Raw genomic sequence first — 26138 nt, 5'->3', positions numbered from 1 at the left:
GAGGATGCAATTGAGACTCTCCCCTGTTGTCCAAGGAACCTCATACAGTAATTATACTTCATGGCAACATCAGTAAATTAACACTAGATGGCAGTCTTGTTTCAATATACCCTGCAGTTTGATTTTACCATCAAGGCTGGCTCTGGTATTGTAATTAGGATTCATTAAAAAAAAGAAACCTTCCTCTAACTCCAATGTTCATTATTACATAATCAAGATGTGACAATGTATACATCTTCACAGCAAAATATATTAACAGTGAGACAGTAGGTAAGCGTGGGTGTGTTGTGGTTTTTTCCTAATGGTACCCTATTTCCTACATCGTGCACTACTTTTGACCAGAGCCTTATGGGCCCTGGTCAAATTTAGAGCCCTATAAAAGGAATAGGACTGTGAGGCCTAGGCCGTAGAGGGAGATCAACTCCATTGAAAGTTCATTCCAAGCTCAGATGTCATTGTTAACATCACATTATGGAATATAACCTTTCTAAGTATTCTGAATTAAGTTGAAATGGCCAACTGTACCAGCTCTACTCCCAAACAACCTACATTAAACTTACAGATCAAGCTGTGTGATTTGGTGTGATGCAACTCAAGAGACAAATACAACAACAAAAAACACTTGATTGATTCATCATCCTTAAAAATAGTTATAATTCCACCAACCACCTCTACAATGTTAAAAGCTAAAAGACCTACAACATTACATTGAATAGCATAGCAAACAATGTATGAAAATGAGTAATACAAATGTCTATTTTAAAGCAGCCCAAACAGCGGAATTATGCCAGTTATAGACAAACAGCTATCTACAGCAGAGAAAAACTCTGAAATTAATCATTGATTAACAGTTTAAGTTAGAAATGCAAGTTCAAACAAAATGGCTATATAATTAAATCACAAGCAAACTTATTGCTCCGATTGTGGCCCATTTATCTAAAATATGCATTTGTTTGATATTAGACACATTTAAAAACTCTAGGAGTCCTATTGTGTTGGTGAAACATAGATATGCATAAGAACAGAAATAGTGGCCACCCACTTCAGGGCAGGCAAACCACCTATTGATGGTATAAAGAAGCGGTACAAGTACCACACAAGCATTAGGCACAGTCCCTGAAGACATACCTCTCAAGCACAAATTCAGAAGCAAACTGAAGCGGTGGCACCAGCCCCATAGCACCAGTTAGGAGAGTTGAATCCTGACAGGCAGTCAGACTCAAGCCTTTCCTGCCACCAGGCATGCATAACCATCACATTAGTTGGAGAACTGAACTGGGGGCACAGCCAAGGGGAAGTAAAACATTGATGGTAGGGTTAGCAAAGGGCTAGGAACATACTATACATGCATGTTCTTAGGCTAGGGGGATCCAGAGCAGCAGAGCAGTCAAGCATGGTCAGTGTTCACAGATCAAGTATAGAACAGTATGATTCTCCATAAATCAGTCCAGTGTAGGCACTCAGTGACTCTAACAGTGCACAGCTGCAGCATTTAGGACAAGGTAACCAACCACTGTTTTAGGATATGTGACTCCTTCAGGATAAGTATTTGTAATAAAAATGGTGCAAGAGACATTTAAGATGGGTACTGCATTATGTTTGATCCAGACTCCATTTCCTGAATATGGTGTCTGGTGTGAAGAAACAATAGGCTACAAACGTTAAAATTAACACACCTCAAACTACAGCCATATGGGTATAAACCTAACAAATGGGTATGCAGGAAGGTATGAAAATAGTACTTTTACACAACGGTTACTCTATAAACAACTTCAGAGACATTAAGATGACATGGAATCTTTGGTGTTCAGTCAATATGATCCGAATCTTTAGAGCCCAACACAAACATAGTCTACATGCAGAGGGTGCTACTGCTCACACAACTGTGGATGACTGGCTCAGTTATATGTGTGATTTTATAATCGACTATATGGTTATATCACAGATTAAGATATATAGACTAAATCTTGTTTCAACAGCAATGACTTAAAACATCAAGAATAAGCTTTAGAACATGTACCCAAGTAAAATCAAGATAAAAAGGTCATTCAATGATGAAAGGAGTGATGAAGGATAAGACAAAAAGGCAAACAAATGTCTCAACTGTCGAGCATAAAATATGCTTACTAGATAACTGACTAAAATATAGTTAAGGAAAATGTATTATATGGCCATGGACAGATCCTTCATTAGGCCAGAGCAAGAGGCCCAGGGTTCAGTGTGTTTGTGACAAGAGCATGTTTGCACATATCTGCCCTGAGCAACAGAGACCAACTGTCCTCCCTATTGGATTGAGCATGTGATCCATACAATCCTTTGACAAATCCCTGTGCTGGAGAAGAGATGCACCCACCTCACAATTTCTGTAAAAATGTCTGTCCACTCCTTCCTGGCAAAAATAAGCATCCAGCATCCTGTAAGACATTAGTACTCTAAATATATATTAATTAATTTAAGAAGAAGTCTCAACATTTCTAAGTACCCTATGGAAATAAGTCAGTAAGTCAGAATATAATGGATACAGGTTTGTGCAGATATACCTGGGAAATACGTTTTAAAAATAGCACAGTAAAGTCTGTTCGTTTTGCATATGGTTCACCATTATCTTCTGTGAACAGTCTCTGGTAACGCAACATAAAAACATCCAATTCAAATGACAGCAGATCAGATGAGAAACAGCAATGAACGGCTATAGTCCCCCTTCCCTTTAGATACCTCAGACGAGGCACCGTCAGGAGAAAAGGGAGGACTTGAGGACATAACTGAGGGGCATGGACTGTCTGACTGGGACAAAGTGGTGAAAATCTAGGGCTCATTTAACTGGGGTGATGGCCAGTCCAGGCTACTGAGGCCAGTGAACCATACATGGACATTTATTTCACTTTAGACTACATCTAAAGCCCTGGCGCTGAGGGATTTAGCTGGTAGGTCAAGTCCTTTCTGGGGTGTTGTAGCAATGGAGTTCTGATTCTGGTGAGAAGAGTGCAAATTCAATCCCGATGTTGTATAGATTATTTTTGTTCTTTCAGTTGGACATGCCCAGACCAGCCTTAGCAAGTCAATCAACCCCCTTTGCAATACGTTGCACCGTATTCATAGAGGCTCACAGCCTGACAACACAGAAGATAGTTCCAGCGAGGCTGCAGTGCAAGTCCACTGCGTGTACTGTAATGCACCTTTACTGTGGCCCCTTCACTACTGAATCATGAAGCCAGACTGCGGAGCCATGCGAGGGGAAGGCCTCTGAGGCAGGGCAGGGGGGTACTGAGACACGAAAGGGTGCTGGTACCCAGGGTTGACACTGAGCAAAGGGTGGCCCGCCCTGGGGGGGATAGGGGGGTATGGGGTGGCAGGGTAGGAAAAGACAACAGGCTGGGGCTGGGGGGCTACAGCTGGGGGTTGTTGGGCTGGAGGGGGAGGGGGGGCTCTCCTGGGCTGAGGCACTGGAAAGGGGTTGTGGTTGTTGGCCTCTGTGTAGAGGGGGGCTGGCCTGGCTGAGACCACCTGAGGATGGGAGCAGGAGACTGGGACCCGAGGCAGCCGTCCACCCTTCAGCACCATCTCCTGCAGCTTGTCAATCTTCACCCTCCTCAGGTGGGCCAGCTTCCTGTTGCTCTGGTACGAGTCCATGAAGGCATCCAGGGTGACGTCCCCGTCCAAGAAGGAGTCCGCCATGTTCTGTTTAGAAAAGACGGACGGTTTAAAAACATTCCATGAAAGCAGTCTGGAGATTCCATGCCAAAAAAATTAGAAAGTATAAACAATGTGATGAATAGATGTGAGGACTCGACAGTAACAAAACTAAAGAACAAATGCGAGGTGTTCCCCCAACTTGTAACTAACGGGACCATAAAGTCAGATTAATAAACCATAAATGGATAGGCCCTCTGGGCCACAGTGGAAATAAAAACAGGAACGGCAGGACACAGTGTTTAAACTGATGCCGCAGGACACATTAGGCCATCCTTTGACAGAGAGAGGTGTTGTAATGCCGTTTACCTCTGTCTCCTCTTCAATCTTGGCTCCCTCTGCCTGCAATAGAGCAAGAAATGTGTCCAATGAACTGTTCCCAGAGCTGTGGTCTGTGAGCAGAAGAGAAAAAAAAATAAACAAAGTTACCATTTTGTTTACGAATGCAGCTAGAATTCATCATGTCAGTGACAACACTAGGAAATATGTGGTCTGAACAGAGGAGAACGGAAAGGACAAGACAAAAGTTGACATTTTGTTTGACGACCACAACTAGAATTAATCTCAAACAGCCGCCTCTCATAGTCACACGACTGCTGAAACTGTACTGCTGAAAATAATGAGTAGGCCTCAATAACATGAGACACTGACTCACATGATGACTGCTACAGAAGTATGAGCGAGTATTCAACCAGTGAGCAGGGAACACACACACACAGCTCCATATCCAGCCATCACTCATTCTCTGACACCAAAACCAAGGCCTCATTACGAGTTCCCAGGATAAAACCACTCTGAGCAAAGAGACTGACTGTCTTTCATAATGAGCGGTGAACTGAAATAGATTGGGGCCTGCGTCTATAAATGCACCCTACTCCATAAATAGTGCACTACTTTGGAGCAGAGCCCTTTGTGAGTATGGGGTGCTATTTGGCCCAGTCAGGGAGTCTCCAAGGAAGCTGAACAAGAGGCCAGCCTGGTTCCTGTGTTGAGTCAGTCTACTGACTGAAAGACAATACCAGCTGGAGCTGCTGGAATTACATGCAGGACCTGACACCAAAGCAACCAGATCACACAGCAAAACTCTAGGTTTATGATCCCTACCCACTAGTGTGGTGCCAATGCCAACTCACCAACACTGGGCAAATCACACCTTACAGAAAGACAGACCTCATGTAGCCTAGAAGACGAGAACATGAGTGGTTGGAAAAATTTGATTGCATTATTTTTTTTTAAATCATCTGTTATTACAATGTTTGTGTAATAACAAAACAAGTATGTATGTGTAAACCCATTTGACTTGTCAGAATAAGACAGATCTGAGCTATACATCAGGGAGCTCCAGCAAGAAAGACAGAGAGACAGATAGCAAAACCGATCAAGAAAACACGGTAAAGCCTAGACAAAGGCCTGGCCCCCTCGACCTCCCTGCGCAGTGCCAGAAAAAAAAACTGTCTTAATTTAACCAGCTTCCCCGGGCATGATGCAAGGCGTTTCACAGCTGCCCCAGCCAGCGGAGTGCACCCACTCACAATGAATTACCACACTGACAGAGAGAGAAGTACTGTCTGTCCAATATCACAGGAAAACAACATTTAAACAGAGAGGACAGGAAGTGGTCATCGGTCCAATTGGCATGACTGAGATCGTTTGATTTATTTGTGAACTAGACATGTTCCAAGTAGTGTATTAGAACCAAATCCAAGCGTACTGTAGGTGCGAGTTGCAGAGTGAAGTGTTAGGAGGATAGAAGCTCTTCCTCTGGCCCAGCCAAATGACTCTCATCCCCTCTCCACTCTAACGAGACAGACTCACAGGAGCATCAGCACTCCTCCACACAATGGAATGATTCTCTACCTCTGAAAGACCAGAGTGGAACACACACACAGTTTGGACCCAGGGATCATGAGACTGCCATTTAGTAATGGATACAGACCAGCCTCCACTGACAGTGAGGGGGGAGTTTTTGGCCTGTCTTCCTCTCGCTCTTTCCCTCCCTCCAGGGCTTTTTTGCCCTCACACGCCAGCAGCTCAACAGCACGCTGTTGTACTAAGGGGCAGGGGGGCACAGTCTGTCCTGCCACCCTGGCCCCCACTCACTGCCACCCTAGAGAATCTTCTGAAGCACCCCTGTTGCCGTTGCTATGGTGGAGGCTGGAGGGAGTCACTGTATGCAAAGGAAACACACAGACCAAACAATACTGGGTTGATTCTGCCGTAAGACCATGCTTTTCATCTGGGTCACATGGCTGAGTTCAGTTGCTCCCAGCGATGTGGGTTGTCTCCCAAATGGCACCCTATCCACTATACAGCGCAAAATAGGGTGCCATTTGGGACACAACCCTGCTCTGTCCTTCCCATGCAGATACACTACGGCTGCTGCTACTGCTGCTTACAGCAAATCCACAACTAGGACAGCCAGCACACAGGGAAACCGGTATCCTACATTTGACAAAAGCCCTCTCGCCATCAACAAACAAAAGGGCAGGTGGCGAGGCCTTCCATGAAGGAACAGCCACACAAGTAGAGCATGGGAATGTAAGTCCAGGCACTTGTCATCTCTCGTCTGGACTACTGCAACTTGCTGTTGGCTGGGCTCCCTGCTTGTGCCATCAAACCCCTGCAACCTTCCCAAGTTCTCTCATGTCACCCCATTCCTCCGTACACCCCACTGGCTTCCAGTCGAAGCTCGTCTCCACTACAAGACCATGGTACATGCCTATGGACCAGCAAGAGGAACTGCCCCTCCCTACTTTCAGGCTCTGCTCAAACCCTACACCTCAACCTGAGCACGCCATTCTGCCACCTCTGGTCTCTTGGCCCTCCCACCCCTATGGGGGGCAGCTTCCACTCAGCCCAGTCCAAGCTCTTCTCTGTTCTGGCACCCCAAATGGTGAAACCAGCTTCCCCCTGAAGCTAGAACAGCAGAGTCCCTGCCCATCTTCTGAAAACATCTGAAACCCTACCTCTTCAAAGAGTATCTTAAATAATCCCACAGCACCCCCTCTCACACCAAAAAATAACATGTATTTTGTGAACTAACACACACTTTGATTTCTAGCTCTGATTTCACTGATAGCTACTTTGAGGAAAAATGTACATTCTAGGACTGTGATATTTGGTTGTCCCATCTAGCCATCTTAAGATGAATGCACTAAGTCGCTCTGGATATGAGCATCTGCTAAATTACTAAAATGTCAATGTAAAAGCACAATAACATCTACTGTGTACAAAAGGAGGCAGAGAGAGACAGAAAGCCTGTTCAGCTGCAGGAGGGTAAATGGCAGCCTATGCATTGAGGAGGGCCAAATCACTACTCTTGTGACTAGAGGAGAACACAAAGACAAACTAACTTTATCAATGAGTGCTACATCCACCACAACAAAGACTGAAGTGAAATGTTGGCATACTGTTTGGAGGGGGCTGCCTGGCAACCTTCGCGTCATAAGTATCAGCAGTCAATTTATTCAGTGGCATAGGATGCACCCCCGCAGGCCCCGCAAGGCAGGGGGGGGATCCCCTAAAGCTCGGGGGCCCCCCAGATAGCATATTAACACGTCAAATGTAACAAAAATGTTTAGAATTACAGGAAATTAACTTTAAAACCGCAACATTTTCTCTCAGCCTCATTGCAAAATATGTCGAATAGCATTAGGTTAGCTGTTAGAACTGCACATTTTTCTCTCTGACCCATTTCAAAATGTGTAGAATTGCAGTAAGTTAGCCATTTTCTTACAAAACATGCCTGGACCTTAAAAATTAAATACAGAAATATCTAATTTGCATAAGTATTCACTAGAGGTCGACCGATTATGATTTTTCAACGCCGATACCGATTATTGGAGGACCAAAAAAAATAGTTTAAGTTCCTTGCTCAGAACATGAGAACATATGAAAGCTGGTGGTTCCTTTTAACATGATTCTTCAATATTCCCAGGTAAGAAGCTTTAGGTTGTAGTTATTATAGGACTTATAGGACTCTCTCTCTCTATACGATTTCTATTTCATATACCTTTGACTACTGGATGTTCTTATAGGCACTTTAGTATTGCCAGTGTAACAGTATAGCTTCCGTCCCTCTCCTCGCTCCTACCTGGGCTCGAACCAGGAACACATCGACAACAGCCACCCTCGAAGCAGTGTTACCCATGTAGAGCAAGGGGAACAACCACTCCCAAGTCTCAGAGTGCGTGACGTTTGAAACACTATTAGCGCGCACCCGCTAACTAGCCAGCCATTTCACATGGCTTACACCAGCCTAATCTCGGGGGTTGATAGGCTTGAAGTCATAAACAGCGCAATGCTTGAAGAATTGCGAAGAGCTGCTGGCAAAACGCACGAAGGTGCTGTTTGAATGAATGCTTACGAACCTGCTGCTGCCTACCATCGCTCAGTCAGACTGCTCTATCAAATCATAGACTTAATTATAACATAATAACACACAGAAATACGAGCCATTGGTCATTAATATGGTCGAATCCGGAAACTATCATTTCGAAAACGAAACGTTTATTCTTTCAGTGAAATACGGTACCGTTCCGTATTTTATCTAACGGGTGGCATCCCTAAGTCTAAATATTCCTGTTACATTGCACAACCTTCAATGTTATGTCATAATTATGTACAATTCTGGCAAATTAATTACGGCCTTTGTTAGGAATAAATGGACTTCACACAGTTCGCAATGAGCCAGGCGGCCCAAACTGCTGTATATACCCTGACTGCTTGCACGGAACGCAAGAGAAGTGACACAAATTCATGTTAGCAGGCAATATTAACTAAATATGCAGGTTTAAAAATATATACTTGTGTATTGATTTTAAAGAAAGGCATTGATGTTTATGGTTAGGTACATTGGTGCACCGACAGTGCTTTTTTCGCAAATGCGCTTGTTAAATCATCACCCGTTTGTCGAAGTAGGCTGTGATTCGATGAGAAATTAACAGGCACCGCATCGATTATATGCAATACAGGACACGTTAGATAAACTAGTAATATCATCAACCATGTGTAGTTAACTAGTGATTATGTTAAGATTGATAGTTTTTTATAAGATACGTTTAATGCTAGCTAGCAACTTACCTTGGCTTCTTGGTGCCCTCGCATAACAGGTAGTCAGCCTGTCATGCAGGCTCCTCGTGGAGTGCAATGTAAGGCAGGTGGTTAGAGCATTGGACTAGTAACCGGAAGGTTGCAAAAACGAATCCCCCCCTGAACAAGGCAGTTATCCCCCGTTCCTAGGCAGTCATTGAAAATAAGAATGTGTTCTTAATCTGACTTGCCTAGTTAAATAAAGGTGGTTAAAAAAAAAAAGTACCTTTAAAAAATATATATTACCAACAAAAAAAAAAATACATTTCAAAAAATTAAACAAAATAGGCAAATCGGGGGCCAAAAATACCGATTAACGACTGTTATGAAAACTTGAAATCGGCCCCAATTAATCGGCCATTTAGATTAATCGGTCGACCTCTAGTATTCACACCCCTTTACTATGACACTTCAAATTGAGATCAGGTGCATCCAATTTCCTTTGATCATCCTTGAGATGTCCCTACAACTGAAGCATGGTGGTGGCAGTATCATGCTATGTGGATGCTTTTCTGTGGCAGGGACAGGTAAGGATCATTGAATGGGCCAAATACAGGCAAATCCTTGAAGAGAACCTGCTTCAGAGTGCAAATGACCTTAGACTGGGGCAAAGATATACATTCCAACAGGACAATGACCTCAAGCATACAGTCAAAGCAACGTTGGAATGGCTTCAGAACAAGAATGTGTCCCAGCCAAAGCCCAGACTTGAATCCCATTGAAAATCTGAGGAAAGACTTGAAGATTGCTGTTCACCGCTGCTCCTCATCTAACAAGGAAGAATGGGAGAAAAATCCCCAAATCCAGATGTGCAAAGCTAATACAGTCATACACAAGACGACTCAAATCTGAAATCGCCGCCAAAGTTGCTTCTACAAAGTACTGACTCAGGGGAGTGAATACTTATGTCAATGAGATATTCCTGTATTTCATTTTTAATACAATTGCAAAACATTCTTAAAAACATGTTTTGACTTTATCATTATAGGGTATTGTGTCCCCCCCTCCCTCAATTCAATGCTGGATCCTGCTCAATACTGGCAGAAATGAGCTACTGCGAGTGGGAAAATTAAACTGGATTAGGGCCACTATATGGGCCTTCTGATGGGAAAAGCTGGAGAAACTGGTCAGGTCTGTGTGTCATAATCCAACAGAAGAACAAACAAGAGGAAAATATTATGCAAACTTACAAACTACCTGCCATGACAGTAAATTACAATGTTCAAATGCTCAAAGTGAGTTGTCAATTTGGCAATCCGGGTAATAGCATTGAACTTCTTCAAACCGTCAAGCCATCACACAAACCATGTCAACCAAAATAAAAGTTGTTTATCATAACAACCTATTCATGTCAAGTGTCATGCATTTCAAATTCAAATATATAAATTCAAACAGCAAGAAAGCCTCGTCTGAGCAAGAATGGCCAATAGGGCAGGAACCTTAGTCTTGTTTCTGTAGCGTGTATTACCTAGTTCAACATATATTACCTAGTTTGGATTTGTGAACCTGGTAGGCCTCGAAGCTGTCCTGTAGGGAGCTGTAGCACTTGGTGAGCTGGCTCTTCTGGTGATTCAGTCTGGGCTGCAGTTGAAGGTTCTGCTCTGCCAGGCTCCGGTTACTGGCCAGGATCATCTCCTTGGTCTGTTGCACCTCCTGCATCTACAACATACAAAGGATCGCACAGACATTAAATATGATTGTATGAATATAATAATGTGATTATTGTGGATAGTCAGATAAATACAAAACGTTTAAAAAGTTAAATGATTAAAAAGTTTGCAAGACGAATGATTTCCCTAATAATCCTGTTTACATGGACACAGCTGAAAATCAGGCTACCTGATGGCAATCAGAAAATCGGCAATCAAACATTCTACCACGGTGACCATGTTATTTTTGGGAAGCATACTTGATTCTGAGTTCGGATATGCAGTATAAAGTTTGTATGTGAAAACTACTTCTAAGTAAGCATATTCTGTTTTGCTGAACTACACTCTCACATAAGGAGGTTCGCTCAGCTGGTGCTAGCACATGCACTGATCAAATACACCACTGAAACGCCGATTAAGATGTTTACATGTTATTGCAGCGCAATGGGTGTAACTTTTGTTGACAATTTCGATACCTTTTGGAAACAAAACACATTTTATAAAGGAGGATGGAATCCACCAGCATAATTTGGGTTCCTGGATCCTTTAATGCAGCCTTATAATGCTATTGAGACAATGAGTTATCAGTGACCAAAGCCAGGCTCAGTTAATCCCTACCATTGTGTCGCTGAGTTGTCATAATGCAACTACAAAAGTCATTATACCAGGGGCGTTGGTAGACACAATGTAAGTAACCTACTTGATGTCCCTTTTACTGCCCTGAATGCCTCTGCTGATCCTACAGCTATTGTTTGCAGTAATCAGGTGCCTATGAACCAGAGTTATACTGTTAGCACTGAGGCGGTGTGCCCTAGTAGGAAGTCCACTGTGTGCAGCCCACCTTGCAATAACAAAAATAACATGAGCATGTATACTTCTGCTAAGCTTCCCAGTAAAGCAATGCAAACAATCAAGCATCCCAGTAAAGAGCTAAAAATAGCCCACATTAACATATGTAGCTTATTAAGAAACAAGATTCATGAAATTACTAACTTGGTAGTAACAGATAATATTCAAATTCTGACTGAAACTCAGATAATACCTTCAACGATACAATGGTAGCAATACATGGTTATAAAACCTACAGAAAAGACAAATGCCAATGGAGGTGTTGTTTATATTCAGAACCACATTCCTGTAAAGCTTAGAGAGGATGTAATTTTAAATACTGTTCAAGTAATATGGCTACAGGTTCATCTGCCTCACCTAAAGCCCATTCTGGTGGGAAGCCGCTATAGACCACCAAGTGCTAGTCAGTATCCGGATAACGTGTGTGAAATGCTTGATATCAACAGAGGTATATTTTCTGGGTGAATTAAATATTGACGGGCTTTAATCAAGCTGCCCACTCAAGAAAAAGCTTCAAACTCTAATCAGTGCCTGTAACATGGTTCAGGATATCAGTCAAGCTACCAGGATAGTAACAAACACCACAGGATTTAAAATCATCTAACGCGTATTGATCACATCTTCACGAATGCTACAGAAATTTGCTTGAAAGCAGTATCCAGATCCATCAGATGTAGTGATCACAATATAGTAGCCATATCTAGGAAAACCAAAGTTCCAAAGGCTGGGCCTAATATAGTGTATAAAGGGGTCATACAAGACATTTTGTAGTGATTCCCATGTTGTTGATGTAAGTAATTTGCTGGTCTGTGGTGTGTAATGAGGAGAAACCAGATGCTGCACTTGCCACGTTTATGAAATTGCTTATTCCAGTTACTAATTAGCATGCATCCATTAAGAAAATGACTAAAAATGGTTAAATCACAGCGGATTGATGAGGAATTAAAAAACAATTGTATGTCTGAGAGGGATGAGGCAAAAGGAATAGCAAATAAGTCTGGCAGCACAACAGATTGTCAAATGTAATGCAAATAGAGAAATCATGTGACTAAACTGAATAAAACGAAGAAGAAACAACGATAAATGATATAAAGAATAGAGTAAAAAGCTCAGGAGCACCTAAATAAAATGTTGGCCAAAAAGGCAAACTCAGCTCCTTCATCACAAAACCCACTGATATCACTAATTACTTTAATGATTTTTTTCATTGGGAAGATAAGCAAACATAGGCATGACATGCCAGCAACAAACGCAGACACTACACATCCAAGTATAACTGATCAAATTATGACCAAATAAAATGCTATTTTACAGTAAAGAAACTGACAGACTCAGCACCCTTATAGGGAAGGAAATTCAAGAAGCACAGCACTTACACAAATGACTGATGATTGGCTGAGAGAAATTGATAAAAAGATTGTGGGGCTGTTTTGTTAGACTTCAGTGCAGCTTTTGACATTATCGATCATAGTTTGCTGCTGGAAAAACATGTGTTATTGCTTTACACCCCCTGCTATACTGTTGATAAATAGTTACCTGTCTAATAGAACACAGGGGGTGTTCTTTAATAGAAGCCTCTCCAAACCAATCCAGGTTGAATCAGGAATTCCCCGGGGCAGCTATTTAGGCCCCTTACTTTTTTCAATCTTTACTAACGACATGCCACTGGTTTGAGTAAAGCCAGTGTGTCCATGTACAGTACCAGTCAAAAGTTTGGACACACCAACTTATTTTTTTTTACATTGTAAAATAATAGTGAACACATCAAAACTATGAAATAACATATGGACTCATGTAGTAATCAAAATAGTGTTAAACAAGTCAAAATATATTTTATATTTGAGGTTCTTCAAAGTAGCCACCCTTTGCAATGATGAGCGAATGCCAAGAGTGTGCAAAGCTGTCAACCAGCTTCACGAGATAGTCACCTGGAATGCATTTCAATTAACAGGTGTGCTTTGTTATAAGTTCATTTGTGGAATTGCTTTCCTTCTTAATATGTTTGAGCAAATCAGTTGTGTTGTGACAAGGTAGGGGTGGTATACAGAAGATAGCCCTATTTGGTAAAAGACCTATTTGGTAAAAGACCAAGTTCATATTATGGCCTGAACAGCTCAAAAAAGCAAAGACAAACAACAGTCCATCATTACTTCAAGACATGAAGGTCAATAAACACGGAAAATTAATAACTTTGAAAGTTTCTTCAAGCGCAGTCGCAAAAACCATCAAGTGCTATGAGGAAACTGGCTCTCATGAAGACCACCACAGGAAAGGAAGACCCAGAGCTACCTCTGCTGCAGAGGATAAGTTAGAGTTAACTGCACCTCTGATTGCAGCCCAAATAAATGCTTCACAGATTTCAAGTAACAGACATCAACTGTTCAAAGGAGACTGCGTGAATCAGGCATCCTTGGTCGAATTGTTGCAAAGAAGCCACTACTAAAGGACACCAATAAGAAGAGACTTACTTGGGCCAAGAAACACGAGCAATGGACATTAGACTCGTGGAAATCTGTCCTTTGGCCTGATGAGTCCAAATGTGAAATTTCTGGTTCCAACCGCCGTGTCTTTGTGAGAGGCAGAGTAGGTGAACGGATGATCGCCGCATGTGTGTTTCCCACCGTGAAACATGGAGGAGGATGTGTGATGGTGCTTTGCTTGTGACACTGTCGGTATTTAGAATTCAAGCTACACTTAACCTGTTGGGGCTAGGGGGCAGTATTTTCACGGCTGGATAAAAAAAACGTACCGGATTTAATCTGGTTACTAATCCTACCCAGTAACTAGAATATGCATATACTTATTATATATGGATAGAAAACACCCTAAAGTTTCTAAAACTGTTTGAATGGTGTCTGTGAGTATAACAGAACTCATTTGGCAGGCAAAACCCTGAGACAGATTCTGACAGGAAGTGGATACCTGATGTGTTGAATTACCTTTAAGCCTATGCCATTGAAACACACAGGGGCTTATTAATGTTTTGGCACTTCCTATTGCTTCCACTAGATGTCACCAGCCTTTACAAAGTGTTTTGATTCTTCTACCGTTAGATCTGACCGAACAAGAGCCTTGGAACGGTGATGGGCGATTAGACTCTTGGGCGCGAGGTCATGTTGGGTACCCTCGTTCCAATACGTTTTAAAAGAGAATGCATTCGTCCACCTTGAATATTATTCATGTTCTGGTTAAAAAAGGCACTAATGATTTATGCTATACAACGTTTGACATGTTTGAACGAACGTAAATATATTTTTTCCCCTCGTTCATGAAGTGAAGTCCGGCGGGCTTAGATCATGTGCTAACAACACGGAGCTTTTTGGACATAAATGATGAGCTTTTTTGAACAAAACTACATTCGTTATGGACCTGTGATTCCTGGAAGTGACATCTGATGAAGAGAATCATAGGTAATGGATTATTTACATAGTATTTTCGATTTTAGATCTCTCCAACATGGCGGCTAGTCTGTATCGCAACGCGTATTTTTCTGGGCGCAGTGCTCAGATTATTGCAAAGTGTGATTTCCCAGTAAGGTTATTTTTAAATCTGGCAAGTTGATTGCGTTCAAGAGATGTAAATCTATAATTCTTTAAATGACAATATAATATTTTACCAATGTTTTCTAATATTTAATTATTTAATTTGTGGTGCTGACTTGACTGCCGGTTATTGGAGGGAAACGATTTCCTCAACATCAACGCCATAGTAAAACGCTGTTTTTGGATATAAATATGAACTTGATAGAACTAAAAATGCATGCATTGTCTAACATAATGTCCTAGGAGTGTCATCTGATGGAGATTGTAAAAGGTTAGTGCATCATTTTAGCTGGTTTTATGGTTTTGGTGACCCTGTCTTTGAATTGACAAAACATTACACACAGCTATTGTCAATGTACTCTCCTAACATAATCTAACTTTATGCTTTCGCCGTAAAACCTTTTTGAAATCGGACAACGTGGTTAGATTAAGGAGATGTTTATCTTTCAAAGGGTGTAAGATAGTTGTATGTTTGAAAAATTTGAATTTTGACATTTATTTGGTTTCAAATTTGCCGCTCTTGAAATGCACCTGCTGTTGATAGGGTGCACCACGGGTGGCACGCTAGCGTCCCACATAGCCCCAAGAGGTTAAGCAGCGTGGCTATCAAAGCATTCTGCAGCGATACGCCATCCCATCTGGTTTGCGCTTAGTGGGACTATCATTTGTTTTTCAACAGGACAATGACCCAAAACACACCTCCAGCCTGTGTAAGAGCTATTTGACCAAGGAGAGTGAGGGAATGCTACATCAGATGACCTGGCCTCCACAATCACCCAACCTCAACCCAATTGAGATGGTTTGGGATGAGTTGGACCGCGGAGTGAAGGAAACGCAGCCAACAACTGCTCAGCATATGTGGGACCTCCTTCAAGACTGTTGGAAAAGCATTTCTCATGAAGCTGATTGAGAGAATGCCAAGAGTGTGCAAAGTTGGCATCAAGGCAAAGCGTGGCTACTTTGAAGAATCTCACATATATTTTGATTTGTTTAACACTTTTTTGGTTACTCCACAATTCCATATTTGTTATTTCATAGTTTTTTGGTCTTCACTATAATTCTACAATGTAGAAAATAATACAAGTGAAAAACCCTTGAATGAGAAAGTATGTCCCAACTTTTGACTGGTACTGTATGTAGCTCAAAAAAAAGATAATGCCCTCTGTGGCTTCTATTACCATAATTCTAACAAAATTTGCACAAACTGATAGCGAAATTACAGACGCTGTTAGCTAAATGCTAAACGAAAATGAGCATAACTAATTGCAATGACTCGAGTCATTTTACCACATGACTCGGGTCAGTCTCATCAAGCTACATGGACAGAAAAAGCGAGTAGCTTGGGCGTGAACAGCATCATGTGGCCTAGCTCTGAAAATGCATTAACTAGCCTAACAGGCAGTAGAACACTTCCAAAACAAATTATCTTGTCATGGAGTGACAGAAGCCAGCCAGCAGTGTGGACTTGGGCTGCGAGTGGATGGGTTGGAGGGTGACAGAGAGAAAACAACATTTCAGACAAGGCCAGAGGCTAAGTGCATTCATAACCACTGTGCTTCACTGCTTCCCACACTGTACTGCCGTGACCTGAGCTGACCAAACCATACAACCAACTAACTAACTTCCCAGAACTGTGTCTCAATAAGCCACTCCAACACAGTTCACTGGAGAAAAAAAACAGCCTTAAATAGCATCCATGACTGCAGGCTTGTTCTGTCAAACCCCAAAAAACCAAACACTATGTTTTGCAGGGGAAGGAAATAGTTAATGACTGGCTCTCCACTTTCTCTGTACAGTGACAGAAGGTGGGGAACAAATTTAACAGGGGAACACAAACTGTCATACCAGACAGACTGTGCTGCTCAACATATTCCCTTTCTTCCTATTTAAGATGCCATATAACATAATGGCGTTATTATGCTGAAGGCAGAGGCTTTTAGCTGTGTGGGGATTGAGTACAGCAGCCGTATCTGTATCAAGCGGCTCAGAGTAGGTAGGGGTGCTGATCTAGGATCAGTTCAGCCTTTTAGAACATAATTCATATGATTTTATGGACAGGGAACACCTAATCCTAGATCAGCACTCCTACTCTGATGCTTGATAAACACACATCCAGCCACCGAGCTCAGAAGGCCTGAGGCAGCATCACACCCAAACAGAGGCTTTCATTTGGAGCCTCCTCTAGAGCTTATTAGTCAGGGCTCCAGATTGTGACCATCTAGTCACATTGCAAGTGCACTAAGCCATTGCAAAGTCGTTTTTTTAGGATATTTACTGTTAGATTAATTTTTATTTATTTTATTTCACCTTTATTTAACCAGGTAGGCAAGTTGAGAACAAGTTCTCATTTACAATTGCGACCTGGCCAAGATAAAGCAAAGCAGTTCGACAACATACAAAAACACAGAGTTACACATGGAGTAAAACAACATACAATCAATGATACAGTAGAAGAAAAAAAAATACATGGCTACTAGCAGTAGGTGTTATATTTAAGGCCAGAGGAGGTGTGGTATATGGCCAATATACCACAGATAAGGGCTGTTACATCACCCTTATCACTTTGCAGAAATTCTCCCCGTACCCAAAAGTAGAGATAGTTCTAAATATAAAATGTTATGCTCTAAAGTGTCAAAAAAATTATAATCTAAACACAATATAAAGCCATCTATTAACTCACTGTAATCTAATATCAATAGTATATGGTTATGAATACTCCTTCCTTTAATGAAGGTTGAGTTTCACTGATATCATCAAGGCCCTTTTTCAGCATATTAGCAAAGACATGGGCTAGTAACTTAGTCAGTTGCCAACAATGTGATTGGTCTCCAATTGTCCAAGTAAAGAGAGTCCTTCTTTGGTTTGGGCATAAAACCTATTAGTCCCGGTCTCATTAAAATGCAAATCAATTTATAACATTTTTGACATGAGTTTTTCTGGATTTTTTGTTGTTATTCTGTCTCTCACTGTTCAAATAAACCTACCATTAAAATTATAGACTGATCATTTCTTTGTCAGTGGGCAACATACAAAATCAGCAGGGGATCAAATACTTTTTTCCCCCCTCACTGTGTATATATATAATATTAGTGCACATAAAGATGAAGGCAAATTCATGTCTATTGAACCAAAAAAAATCTGAAATTCTGTAGTCCTATTTAGGCCTAATTGTTAACCCAAAATTCATGACAAATCACTGGATTAGGTTGCATATCTAAATATTTTGAAACATGCATTCCTGTTTGGACATGTTAGAACTTATTTATTGAATACCATCTCAGTAGTCTGTCACTTCTTAATAAAACATTGTGAATGACTAAAATAACTTATAAGATGATGACTCAAATGTATTGTGTGACGCTGCACACATTTTTTGAGAGTGGGGGTTCCACCTAATCATGGCCTGGTCATCACCAACTGAAAAAGTTAGTAGGGGAAAATGTTAGTCTGGAGCCCTGTCAGTCCAAGAGAGGATTGCAGAGCCCTGCCTGGCCAAACGGAGTGAGATAAAGAGAACATGTCTCAATGTCAGGCCTGGTATAGGTCTAGTTACATATCACAGTCTCTTATTCACTGACTGATACTGGCTTACACCTGTGGTTATATTATTTTACTTAATCCGGTCTCTTTAACTACAATCACATCAAAATGGTGACAATATGTCTCTTCTCCACAGCCCTACTGAGAAAGAGGCTTTGCCTACTGAGACATTGATCATGGAAGGAATTCACAGAGGCTGAATGACTGTACACAATCAGCGTAAACTCAAATTCACTTAGAATTTGTACATTTTGCATGTTAAGTTAATCATAAGATACACCATGTGGTGATAGACAACTAGGTCACCCAGCACCCTGGCATCCAGATCCTCCCTGTAACATTTGTTCAAAGGGAACTTTCCTTGCTTGATATGCTATTCTTAGCTGGATGTGTTGGGTTGAAAATAGTGTGCAGTTTCTGCTGCCTGATCAAACCAAGGCCAGTCTGGCAGCTATAGTCCACGTCTGTCCCTGACTAACATGCATCACACACACACACACACACACACACACACACACGCGCCATTAGAGAGCGCAGTAAAATAATAATATACAGAGTTAACTTAGAACAGTAGGTTTATATCTACTGGTAGGGCACAAGTTAGTCTACACCGGTTGTTTACGGAGCATATGACAAATATAATTTGATGTCAATACGTATGCACTCACTACTGTAAGTCTCTCTGGATAAGAGTGCTTGCTAAATGATTAAAATGTAAATGTTGATTGATGTCTGGCTGCCAGACAAATATAAAACAGTCAGTATGTAGCCTATGATACGAAACCAAGGCAAACCAAACAGCAGAGACTCGTGTAGATCCAGACTGAGATTATTCTTCATCTCAAATAACAAGAACAGACCACATTTAAATGTAACCCCATTTGCACACAATAACTGCGCCGGCGAGGGCGTTTCCAAATGTGTTAGCTAGCCGAAAGTGCACATGCGTCTGTACTTACGGGTATGCATTCAATGAATTCTCATTCCTGGAGCAGTACACAGTGTACTAACGTACTGTACCTGCTCAGATTACATTCACATGTTCAGAGCTGCGACAGCCAGCAGCTTTGCCTTTGTCCCCTTACAATATACACACACACACACACACACACACACACACCCATATGATAAAGGTGCAGAACTTCTCAACTTACTCAATGAGGTGTGTCCTGAGTTAGTCATAACTGCCTTTTCCAGTCATTAGGAGCACTTCTCACTTATCTCACTGTGTACCAAATGGCACCCTATTCCCTACATAGAGCAGCACTACTTTTGACCGGGGCCCAGGTCAAAAGGGATATAGGGAATAGGGTGCCATTTGGTACACAGACTATGACTAATTCCCTCCACTGTCAGGTCAATACACCACCCTCTGTAACCTGTAATGACATAGCTAATGGTCCATGGTTGGTAACCTACAGCATTAGCTCTGTGATATATAGCCCTATCGGCATTCGACTCCATTGCCACAAACTGTTGCTGCATCAGACGGAGTAAAACGAAACCATGGTCAGCTAGAATCAGATAGAGGGAGTAATAAAAAAGGACCTTGGACTATAAAAAGCTGATCTCTGATGATAGCACATTGAGACAAGCAAATCAATGCTTGCTGGTTTCATTGATTATTTTACAATGTCAGTTAAAGAACTGACAGATTACGAAGGCCTAGATTCATCTGTAGAGGAAATGAGGATTCTATGGAATTCATGTCTAGGAACCAAGTAAGTTCACCCTCACATAAAGTGGGACAGCTAGGTTCTTGTTTTTTGTGTGATAATAGAAGTAATGACCAAGGAGAACTCTGAAAACTTAAGCAATCATCAGTATTAAGCCGTGGAGTAGTTTACATTCAATATAATCTAACAAAGTACTGACAGTTATTCTGTTTTGTTGAGCAGAATGCCATGGCACAGTTTGCATCCAAGTCCATTCAGCAGCTGACAACGCCATGCTTGTTGTCATCAGTGTCCTTAAAAATGGCCAGTTGTGGTCATATGCATTTATTTACTAACAAACTGGGTTCAGGGCAGGGTTCCCTTGGGCTAAAAAGGATGCTGTTTATCCAAGTGAAAATGTAATAGTTTTAGATCGGGCGCATGACCATGACTTCGAGGCATTGCACCAATTTAAACAAAAATAAGTGTGAATGCCTTGCCCTATTGCGTCTTGCAATTGACGTTTCCCAAACAGATCCTTTCTGACCAGCTGAACTGTATGTCATGTCATTGCTGCAGCTTGGCAACATAGCTTACAGTATTTTGCTTTGTCACTCAATCACCAACCACAATACCGGACTCCCTCCCCAGAGAGGAAGTACGTATTTTTACTATTTTCCTTCCATGTTGATCAATATGAATCTACTACCAAGACAAACATGGGAAGGATTCTGCCCATTTTAACTACAACAGTGTTGCCATGTTTCTTGTACTGTCAAATCACTGAGAGTGTTTTTGCTTGTTACTCGGTAAAATGGCAAACTGCAAGTGTTTCGATTCTACGAAACGTCACGAGTTCCAGGAAGGTTACTTCGAGTAAGAAAGCAACGTTCTAAAAAGTAAAAGAGCGTGACACACCTGACATCGAAATATGTTACTCTACCTTCCCGCACATAACTGAGGTTATATATATATATATACACATATATACACACACATATAGGGAACTATGCCATTGTTCCGCAAATTCTTAAACTTTCCCTGGAGGCTTCGTTGCCTACCCTACAAGCTGGCGAAAGCTAAACAAAGGGCTTGAAATTGAAACAATGCTGCAAAAAACCCAAGTGATATAGTAATACTGTTATAGTGGCTTACCTCTTCCATTTCTTGGACAATGCTGTTGAGTTTGTCATCATCTTCAAGCAAATCGTTGAGCTGTGTCATCGAGTACGAACTAAACTTGTTCCCAAAACCAGACATTTCTGTCACAGCTGTGTTCCTCTCTTTGCCTCGCGGATCCTTCCGGTGAAGGGCCTTCACATCACCGAGTTCACGCGATCCGGAGAGTAAATAACAGCATCAAGCTAGGTGACTGGCTGAAGATACACAACAACAACAAAAAGCTAGAGTATCACCGGAAGCTGTGGGTCTCTAGGACAGGATTGGTGGGGATTTGGCATCATACCAAAGACAGTACATTACAGAAAGTATAGTTATTATCATAATTTTCACAATTTCACAGTACTATTCCAACCGCATAGCGTGGAAATATATATAAAACACAAGATTTGTTTAAATTATTATTAGCCTTTAATGAATCTAGGGTACTGTAATGTAATGCCTTGGATATGGGGCACTCCTTAGTCCATGATTGCCAGTCAGTCAGTGTTAGCTACCAATGGAGCCCAAGCTCTCTCAGTAGCGTGGTGCTTCACATTCAGACTTACTGGGACTGTTGCAATCAGGTCTACTCCGCTGACTACCCCCGTCAGACTTCCTGGAGTGCTTTTCTGGGGTGTTGAGGACCTCTGCCCCTGTCTCGATGCCCAGGACCTGCCTCTGCACCAGCTTGCAGTACAGGCCCCCCTTGGCCATGAGTTGGTTGTGTGGCCCCTGCTCCACCACACAGCCGTGGTCAATAACTATGATGTTGTTTGCCTTTTCCAATGTGCTGAGGCGGTGGGCGATCACCAGCACTGTGTGCTGATGCATTTTGTTGTTCAGAGCCTGCTGGACCTGAGGAGAGAGAACAGGGAGAGGATCCTAAGCTACACTAAGTCTAAATAACACAATATATAGTATTCAGAAAACTATATAAAGTGGCATCAAATTCGAGACAACAGATAAAGAGAATACGTTTGAATGCTGGCAAACATTCTTCTGCGATAATACTAACCTTTTGAAAGCAGCATAGTTACATTGGAGACAGTTTATTTATTCTAAAGAGGATTCTCCAGGGTTAATAGTATCTAGTATAGTTCAATACTTGATTTTCCTGAAGACAGAGAGCAGGGAGAGGATACCAGCAGCTGAGAGTCGTTATAATAACACTAGACTGCATTTAGAGAACTAGGTTATTGAACTAAAACAAGAAGTAGGTTATTGTCATGAAACTTGAGGAGATGGATATTACAGAATATACACTCTTCCTCTTTAAAGCCACTAAGGCAGGGAGGGGTTTTCATTTTTCAGGATATACTGTATCTTGATCTATAATTCACAACATGATTTAATTAAACACAGATTACAGAACACGATCACAGAACACTGATTTGGACTGCCTCTTAACCTACAACATGTTCGCTCTCTGCATCCAGTGCACTGGTGGCCTCGTCCAGGATCAGAACATGTGGGTTGCGGATGAGTGCCCTTGCGATGGCCACCCGTTGCTTCTGTCCCCCTGACAACTGGGTCCCCTTCTCACCCACTCCTAAGAAAGGAATGAGGAACAGTTCCATTGCGTTAGAGATCTTAAAATAGAAATGCAAAATCATATGAACATTGTGAGGATATGCTGTGTTTCTCAACATACTGACCGGCCAATATTCATATGTTGCTGTTAAACATCATAAGATTCAGTAGTTTTTAGTTACCTCCTAAGATGTTAGTTTTTATATTTCACAGCTTAGGCAATAGCGTTAATATCACCTGTATCATAGCCATTGGTTAGACCGGTGATGAAGTCGTGTGCATTTGCCTTGGTGGCTGCCTGCACCACAGCCTCCATAGGGATATCAGTCAGGCCATAGGTTATGTTCTGCTCTACAGAACGGGCAAACAGGACAGGCTCCTGGCCCACAAGTGCTACCTGCAAAAACAACACAGATACAGAGGCATAGGGATAGGGATCCTGCATAGAGTTCTTTACCAGTCTTCAACTAAAAAAAGAACACTGCTTCCCTCTGGTGTTTAAAAAGTATAAGCTATATCTAGCACGAGACAGAATATGGGGATTTCATGGCAAACTTCTCAGGTAGTAATGGCGATTTAACACAGATTCTCAAAGACGCCATTGTAAACAAGGAGTTAAAATGCCAGAGGACAAGTGTGGAGTGCTGACCTGTGAGTGGAGGAGGTCATGCTGGTAGGTGTGCACCTGCCGGCCGTCCAGCAGCACATGGCCTTGTTGTGGGGGGTAGAAGTTCTCTAGGAGCCCCACACAGGAGCTCTTCCCACTGCCTGATGGTCCCACCAAGGCTGTCACCTCCCCAGGCCGCAACGTGAAGGACACACTCTGGAGACACAAACCAGAGTCATATACAGTGTAGAAAGTGTACAACCCCTTGAACTTTTTTCACATTTTGTTGCGTTACAAAGTGGGATTAAAATAGATTTAATTGTATTTTTTTGTCAACGATCTACACAAAACACTGTAATGTAAAAGTGGAAGAAATGTCAGAGTCAACACATGTTAAAAACCCCTTTGGCAGAGATTACAGCTGTTAGTCTTCTTGGGTAAGTCTCATAAGAGCTTTGCAGACCTGTATTGCGCAATATTTGCCCATTATTCTTTTCAGAATTCTTCAAGTTCGGTCAAGTTGTTGGGTATCATGGCTAGACAGCAATTTTCAAGTCTTGCCATAGATTATCAAGCAGATTGTGAATTCCAGTGTCTGATGTAAAGCAGACTGAAGCAGGTTTTCCTTTAGGATTTTGCATGTGCTTAGCTCCAACCCGTTTCTTTTCATCCTGAAAAAATGAGTCTTTGCTGATGTCAAGCATACCCATACCATGATGCAGCCACCACCATGCTTGAAAATAAAGAGGCAGCTACTCAATGATGTATTGTGTTTGCCCCAAACAAAAGGCTTTACTTTTAAGTCAAAAAGTATATTCCTTTGCCTTGTTTTTTGCAGTATTACTTTAGTGCCTTGTTGCATGTTTTGGAATATTTGTATTCTTCTTTTCACTCTGTCATTTAGGTCATTATTGTGGAGTCACTACAATGTTGTTGATCCATCCTCAGTTTTCTCCCATCACAGCCATTGAACTCTGCAGCTGTTTTAAAATGACCAATGGCCTCATGGTGCCATCCTTAAGCAGTTTCCTTCCTGTCCTGCTGCTCAGTTCAGAAGGACGACTGCATAATTGATGTGTGGGTGGTTTAACACATCATCCACAGCATAATTATTAACATGACATGCTTAAAGATACACTGCTTGGCCAAAAGTATGTGGACACCAGCTCGTCGAACATCTCATTACAAAATCATGGTTCCCCCTTTGCGGCTATAGCAGCCTCCACTCTTCTGGGATGGCTTTCCACTAGATGTTGGAACATTGCTCCAGGGCCTTGCTTCCATTCAGCCACAAAAGCATTAGTGAGGTCAGGCACTGATGTTGGGCGATTAGGCCTGGCTCGCAGTCGGCGTTCTAATTCATCCCAAAGGTGTTCGATGGGGTTGAAGTCAGGGATTGGGGTAGGCCAGTCAAGATCTTTCACACTGATCTCAACAAACCATTTCTGTATCGACCTCGCTTTGTGCATGGGGGCATTGTCATGCTGAAACAGGTTAGGGCCTTCCCCAAACTGTTGCCACTAAGTTGGAAACACAGAATCGTCTACAATGTCATTGTATGCTGTAGCGTTAAGATTTACCTTCACTGGAACTAAGGGGCTAGTGAAGGGAAACAGCCCCAGACCATTATTCCTCCTCCACCAAACCTTACAGCTTGCACTATGCATTGGGGCAGGTATCGTTGTCCTACCATCCGCCAAACCCGTCAGACTGCCAGATGGTGAAGCGTGATTCATCAATCCAGAGAACGCGTTTCCACTGCTCCAGAGTCCAATGGCGGGGAGCTTTAAACCCCTCCAGCCGACGTTTGGCATTGCGCATGGTGATCTTAGGCTTGTGTGTGGCTGCTCGGCCATGGAAACCCATTTCATGAAGCTCCTGACGAACAGTTCTTGTGCTGACGTTGCTTCCAGAGGCAGTTTGAAACTTAATAGAGCGCGTTGCAACCCGAGGACAGACAATTTTTACGCGCTACAGGCATCAGCACTCGGCGGTCCCATTCTGTGAGCTTGTGTGGCCTACCACATTGCGGCTGAGCAGTTGTTGCTCTTATACGTTTCCACTTCACAATAAAAGCACTTACAGTTGACCAGGGCAGCTCTAGCTGGGCAGAAATTTGATGAAATGACTTGGAAAGGTGGCATCCTATCACCGTTACAAGTTGAAAGACACTGAGCCATTCTATTGGTAATGTTTGTCTATGGAGATTGCATGGCGGTGTGCTTGATTTTATATATCTGTCAGCAACAAGTGTGGCTGAAATAGCGGAATCCACTAATTTGAAGGGGTGTCCACATATATTTGGCAGTGTAGTGTATATTCAATGTCTGATTTGTTATTGTTACCCATCTACCAATCATTGCCTGTCTTTAGGACCCTGACCTTCTCTAGAAGTTGCTGTAGCCATGCTTGGGATATGTAGCTGATTGGCTATTGGTTGAGACTCATGGCCCGATCTAGCTTGGTATATCAGTGTGGGAAATTGCAAATGTGAATTGGGCCAAATTAGAGATAATAATGCATTTATTTAGGTTATAGTTTATTGAGATGCATGAATACACCACACCAAAAACATTTTTTCCGTTGTTTTAAAACGAATTTCCTGAAATTATATTTATTAATGTTCACTACTTGATAGCATGTTTAAATCTAGACAAATACATTATATGAATCTATAGTTCAACTATATGGTTTATTTTATTCTGTAATAGGGTATATTGTAACCATGTGTTCAAGCTAATGAAATCAGGGGCTCTTGTTCTGTGCCACTTCGACTATGCGTGCTCTTCCTGGTGCAATAGTGCCCCATGATAATTAAAAATAA

At 42.0% G+C, this 26138-nt stretch overlaps 1 protein-coding gene across 1 annotated transcript; it reads right to left on the bottom strand.

Moving 5' to 3' along the window:
• Positions 1-626: 626 nt before the first annotated feature.
• vp37b (Vacuolar protein sorting-associated protein 37B) lies at positions 627-21398 on the bottom strand. The gene is given in 4 exon segments (NM_001173684.1): positions 627-3678; positions 4000-4082; positions 10269-10440; positions 21172-21398. Coding segments are annotated over 4 exon segments (843 nt in total). The 5' UTR covers positions 21277-21398; the 3' UTR covers positions 627-3195.
• Between the last annotated feature and the right edge of the window lie 4740 nt (positions 21399-26138).

Source organism: Salmo salar, chromosome ssa20 (assembly GCF_905237065.1).
Source record: "Salmo salar chromosome ssa20, Ssal_v3.1, whole genome shotgun sequence".
Classification (NCBI taxonomy): Eukaryota; Metazoa; Chordata; class Actinopteri; order Salmoniformes; family Salmonidae; genus Salmo; species Salmo salar.
The sequence above is the reverse complement of the archived record's forward strand: the minus strand, read 5'-3'. Positions and strand labels throughout refer to the sequence as shown.